This window comes from Aplysia californica, unplaced genomic scaffold, assembly GCF_000002075.1.
Source record: "Aplysia californica isolate F4 #8 unplaced genomic scaffold, AplCal3.0 scaffold00225, whole genome shotgun sequence".
NCBI classification, from domain to species: Eukaryota; Metazoa; Mollusca; class Gastropoda; order Aplysiida; family Aplysiidae; genus Aplysia; species Aplysia californica.
The window spans coordinates 733,121-739,062 of NW_004797495.1; the positions used below are offsets into that span (position 1 = coordinate 733,121).

General features: G+C 37.9%; 1 protein-coding gene across 3 annotated transcripts in view; it reads right to left on the minus strand.

Annotated features, from left to right (window-relative positions):
* LOC101856665 overlaps positions 1-5,942 on the minus strand; it is a 36,882-nt gene that overhangs the window by 11,534 nt on the left and 19,406 nt on the right. For 2 of the 3 annotated variants that reach the window (XM_013083336.2, XM_035970143.1), the window contains exons 3-6: positions 5,272-5,360; positions 2,992-3,165; positions 2,448-2,595; positions 995-997 (exon numbers count right to left, since the gene is read on the minus strand). In XM_013083336.2, the coding sequence (XP_012938790.1) occupies positions 995-997; positions 2,448-2,595; positions 2,992-3,165; positions 5,272-5,360 (414 nt within the window). The remainder of the gene's footprint in view (positions 1-994; positions 998-2,447; positions 2,596-2,991; positions 3,166-5,271; positions 5,361-5,942) is intronic. The other variant, XM_035970144.1, reaches the window with a different exon arrangement.

Genomic DNA, 5,942 nt, shown 5'->3' on the forward strand with positions numbered 1-5,942 from the left:
GAGTGAGTGAGTGAGTGAGTGAGTGAGTGAGTGAGTGAGTGAGTGAGTGAGTGAGAGAGAGAGAGAGAGTGAAAGAGAGTCAGGCAGACAGTTAGTCAGTGAGTTCGTCAGCGCTCAGTCAATGCATGTGTGACGGAGCGTTTGAGTGGAAGAAAGAGTGAGTGCTTTAGAGCGAGTGAGGGAGAGTTTTAATGAGTAAACTTCATGGGTTTGTGAAGTCAACTGAATTGAAAGTAAGTCCGTTAGTGAGCCAATGCATGAAAAACTGACAGAGTCATTGGCTATAGACACAAAGCCCAGTTAATTAATAACATTATATGACTGTTCAAATGATCTGAGTAGCTGAGAAAATGATGATGCTATGATCAGGTCTGACAGGGTTTAATGTGTTAGGACGAGTAAAAAATTGAAAACAAATAAAAAGTAAGGGAACAATAAGTAAAAATGATAGTGTCCCTACATGGGTTCCTTCAACATCTAATAAACTGGGAGTTTTTTATAATATAAAAAATAAAAATATAGAACTTTGTCTGAAGCAACTGAACTCTGGATGACGTTTTAATGAATCACACAAAAATTTTAGGGGAAAAGTAACATCAAGTTGGTTGAAGAACAGCCACAGAGTATGCAAAAAAAGAGGACACCTATTATTATCAACTTAATAAATACTTTGCAGCCATTTGTTTTGACCACTTGGTCAACAGAAAACATATTTAGTGAAACATCGCAAGCATTGATCAAACTTGTACTTTTCTTTTTCTGTGGCTTCCTATAAGATCAAATTATTGACCATATAATAGAAGAGAAGAATTAATTATTGAGTTGAAAGAGAACATTTTCAGTATATAGATATATGTCACTGAACACCTATCTGGAGAGGACATGGCAACCAAAGATGAATCATTAGTTCCAAGCACATGCAAAAATGTAGCATCCATATATCAAAAAAGGTATGAAGGTCTCTGCTATTGTTAGTCAAAGAAACAAAACTTACATTCTTTTTTCCAATGGCACACGGCAGCAAACAAATGAAAAAGATTTGAACAGAGTTGGAAAAGCAAGGGTTTTTGTGCACATTATTTTCACACCAAAACAAACTGAAATTTTTACATTTGTGTCTGATAAGCAAATAATATAATAACACTTAGGCGAGATCTTGACAGAGCCCTTTTATTCAAGACCCAGAAACTAAATAAACATATTTTATGGAAAAAATAAAATATCAGTGCATTGACTAAAGAAAAGAAAACCATAGACACAAGTGCATTATGCATGCAAGAAAAGAAAGTAAAACTTTCAGCACACTTCACATCTGCTAAAAAATACTACTTTTCAGCTCTCCAACAAGATCATATATTTTGTATTCAGTCAATACAGCTCTTTCCAATGCGCAAATAAATATCTACGAAGCAAATATATATAGACTACAATAATCAGGTAGATTTACAAAATATACCCCGCCGCCCCCAAAAAAAAAGAAAAAAAAGAAATCCAACAATATTAAAGGCCAGGAGAGTTTTAAAAAATTTTATTAATAGCTCCTGAAAAAGAGACCTCAAAGTACCCACTTAAATATCTCAATATAACATGATTTAAAGATTTTTTTTTAAATAGATATCTTGAACGAAGACCAAAGATTCTGTCAGAAAACCAGCTTCCTAAAGTTTTCCCTTGCTCCCCATTCAATACTAAATCACATGCTGATATCTATCTAACTTGCAACCACTTTTTCATCCTTCCACAACACAAAAACTACTCTAAAGTTTCTTGATATCTCCCTCAAAACTACCAATAATAGAAACAGATAACCTCTTGACTCTCAACCCAGTGTGTATGGATGCATCGCATGCAGGACAAGTGATAGTATATTTCAATGAGACCTTCAAAGATTTTTTCTCTCTCTCCTTCTTCAAACTCTACCTCTTGGCAAACTGGAAGTTTGTGTACTGTCGCAATGAAATCAGGAGCTCGTCAAAATAGTTAAAATTACAGACCTGACATATTTCCACCCTTTGGGCAATATTCATCAATTTTTTAATTTTTTTTTTTGGGGGGGAGGGGGTGGGTGGGTTCAACACTATTTAAGTCCATTAAAAACACCTTTCTACTGAAAAAAAGTTGACGACTCAAAGTTTGGAAGTCATCAAACTTTGGTAGCCATTTTTCGCTAATTTTACCTCTGACACCCACCTCCTTCACTCAAAAAATACCTCGAGTTCTATTCAAGATAGATAGATATTTTTCCTCACCAAAAGCAAGACACATAAACAAGCTTTAAGATTATACCAATAACTCCACATGTCCAAAACTCAATGAGCACCTGATTCCACCATGTCGTGACACATTTGATCTTTTTCCTCCACACTGAACTACAATGAGCAGTTTTAGGTATTTCTTTATCTTCACAGCACTGAGATATCTCTTGACATGTTTATAAAGTTACTCACACACTGGTTCTGGATTGTGCTCTCATAGTACTCTGCACCCTCGCCCAGACGCAGGTATCGGACGTCCTCAAAAGACAAGCGGTGGTTGTAGCGGATAAAGTCCTTTCCGTTCACAATGATGAAGTAAAAGTCTGGGCCCACCCAAATCCTGGAAATAAAAATATATTAATCATCATGTCTGTTTTATGAAAGGAGATTTATTAGTATGAAGTCAAGGCCGTGGTCAAATACTTTCATTGGGGCCTATTTTTAAAAATACTTTTTGGGAAATCTGAGGAACAACCAGGTCAACACCAGCATTTCCCTACCACAATATAAAACACAGTTGTATAGAGCTCATTCAAGCTGCCTCTCAGCTGTCAGTGTGCCTTATGGTCATGGGTAATAGTAATTACTTCAGTGTGGGAAATTCAGGTTTGTGTCTTCACAGGGAGTACATATAATAATTGCCAGAGGTGGGAAAAATATCAAGCCAAAAGCTGATGTACAGATGCAACACACATAAGAAGGTTATTAATAACGAATCCAAAAGTACAGCCCTCACCTGATTGTGAACTTGGAGCCACTGCTGAATGGAAAGAATGGAATGTCCAGCTCCTCATCACCCCAGTCTCCCTGGTACGAGTTTCTGACAACTGTCCCGCTGTCAACACGAGGGTTGAAGTGCAAGGGCACGTCACAGCCGTCCTCTTGGTCATTTTGAAGGTTGATGGAAAACCTAGAACAACAGGAAAGAATGATGATAGAAAGGAGTTCACTGATGCCATAATAACATAATAATAAATAGCATTTGTAGAGCGCATATCCCTGTTCAATAGCAAGCTCAAAGCACTTTACAATCTGTATGATTACTCCAAGAGACCAAAGAACACTCAGAATCATTCTCAGAATCATTCTCCGCTTCAGGGGAACACATCCTTCAGCACTGCAAGATGCACAGTGCCCTGACTTGGGCAACATGGCCAACCCCATTGACACTACAAGAGAATCTGTACGAGCCAACAGATGACCTCAGCAGAACGGCCCAGTATAGGATAGATATCAGGCTTCAAGTGTGATGTAATCGAGAAGAAAATAATTCCCCGCTTCCCAAGAAGCACACAGTGCAAGCAGCCGATTACAGGCTCAAACACAAACACACTGTCAAGATCTTTCACAGTACACGAAAGTGGATACTGATGAGTCAGACAAAAGAAAAATACATTAACATAAGAACAGTCGTTTTGTGCAAAGAAAGTTAGTTTTAGTTTTAGTAAGTGTTTTACGGCACTTGCAACACAATAAGGTCATATAAGTGCCGAAGATTAGAGGTGTTACAAGAGAGTAACAAACACAAAAAAGAAAGACGGGATATAAAGACAAAAGACGTTTGATAGAAAGAAGAAGCAACCACACCAGAGTACCTGCCAACCACCCACGTGCAAGGGAAGAGTGACATAGACAGACAGAAACAACAGAGATGAAAAAAAAGAAGTAAGACCTACCAGTGGCACCCTCTAACCACCCACAGATGAATATTATGAATTGTAAAAAAAAAAAATGAGGTAAAAAATAATGACGCAATGATAGTCATACTAACGAACTATAACAGTTACAATGAAACCCGCAATGGAACATTGATAAGGTAAGTAACACAGGGTGATACAATGATAAGTATGCTGATACATTAAGAGCTGCAAGGACACCATCACAGAATTATTGATCAGTGTTACTTTGTTGACACACAACAATGTTCAGGCTTTCAAAATGACTCACACAGAAACAATCATGCACTGACAAATGCAGTATGTTGTCTAGTTTAGTTCATAGCTTTATTAATGGTCACATTTCTCCACAAACAGACAAAATTTAGCAAAGCACTCACAACCCATTGACACAAAGATGACGTTTGCCCTAAAATCATTGTATCTAAATGGACCCAGTTTTCTCCAGCCAACATAAGCAATATATATATAGCCAAGATAATAATACAGTCAAATTGTCCAAAACAGCCACCCACTGTTGAGCAGAAAAGTGATCATCTTAGACGGGTGGATGTCTTGGACAGTGTCATTATACATTGTACTAAAGAAAAAAAGAAAGGGGAGATGGGGGGAAGTGGTCGTTCTGTACAGTTGAATGTCTTGGAAAGGTGGCTGTTAGACCAGGTTCCACTGTAATATTATGATCTTGGTTGATACTTTGGAAGCATCAAGATAATATTAACCAAAATCTGATCTACAAACTTGACACATACAGGTGAGGCCAGTGAATGTGAAGCAGTGCTGTGACAGTTGCATGCAGATGATGTGAGTTTGATTCATGTGCGGGGAAGTGTTAATGATCAAATATCTCCTTCTGGAATATCATATCCGTCTTGCAGCCTGAGGTCACACAGACAGGCCGAGTGAACCACTTGAGTGAATATTTTGTTTTATTAATAAGAGTTTTACAGTGCTTGCAACACAAATAGATTGTATAAGTGCTGAAGATTATAGATGTTACTAGAGAGTAACATGCAAAGAAAAGATAAGAGGAACAATAGATGTTTGAATAATAGGACAAAAGTCCAGGAGCAAATCACATCAGGGCACCCGCCAACCAACCACACTGTGTTGATATGGGAATAAACAACATTTGCAATCAATCAAAAGGGAAAAATGTTTACAGAACCTTGCCAGAGAGTAATAAAATATAAAAGGCTTACTTTGTTGTTTTAGTAAGTTTATGGCACTAGCAACACAATAACGTCATATAAAGCTGAAGATTCGAGGTGTTAAAGAGAGTAAAAAACAGAAAAAACAAGGAGGGGAGAGAGGGATGATAGACGTTATAAAAGGCTTACCTTTCCTCTCCGTAAGGCACCCGGCCTCTGATGATGATCTGGCAACCCACATTGAGTCCACCAGGGATGTAAGTGTAGTCAGGAGGGTTCTACTCGCACATCAGGCAGTGATATGAGGAGATAGAAATAATTTGTTTTAGTGACTCTTTGGTACAATAACTGATTTACAGGTACAAAAGTTACAGGAATGCTACTGATATTCTTGCCTCGTTTGTCTGTTTTGTTTAAATAAATAGAAAAATATTGACACAATAGCGGTTATTTAGTGCCAGGAAAAAGCAAGACCCATTGATGGAAACAAAAAAAAGGAAAGTAAAGATGTAGGAACTGACAACCCTCTAACCATCCACTTTATTGCTTCAGTGGTGATTACTGCTAGAAAAAAAAGAAATCTGTTAGGTTATTGGGTAATATAATATATTCTCTCATTGTCATGCTCACACTGCCTGCCTGTTCATGTGTACATGTTTGCGTCTGCACATGGGTGACATTTGCATAATCTCTTCCTCTCTGTCTGCTTTGCCCCTCCCCTCTCTGTCTCTCTGTCTGTCTCTCTGTCTCTATATATCTCTCTCTTTATCTCTATCTCTTTATCTCTCTCTCTCTCTCTTTCTCTGTCACACACTCTCTCTCTCTCTTTCTTTTTCTCTCTCTTTCTCTCTCTCTCCCCT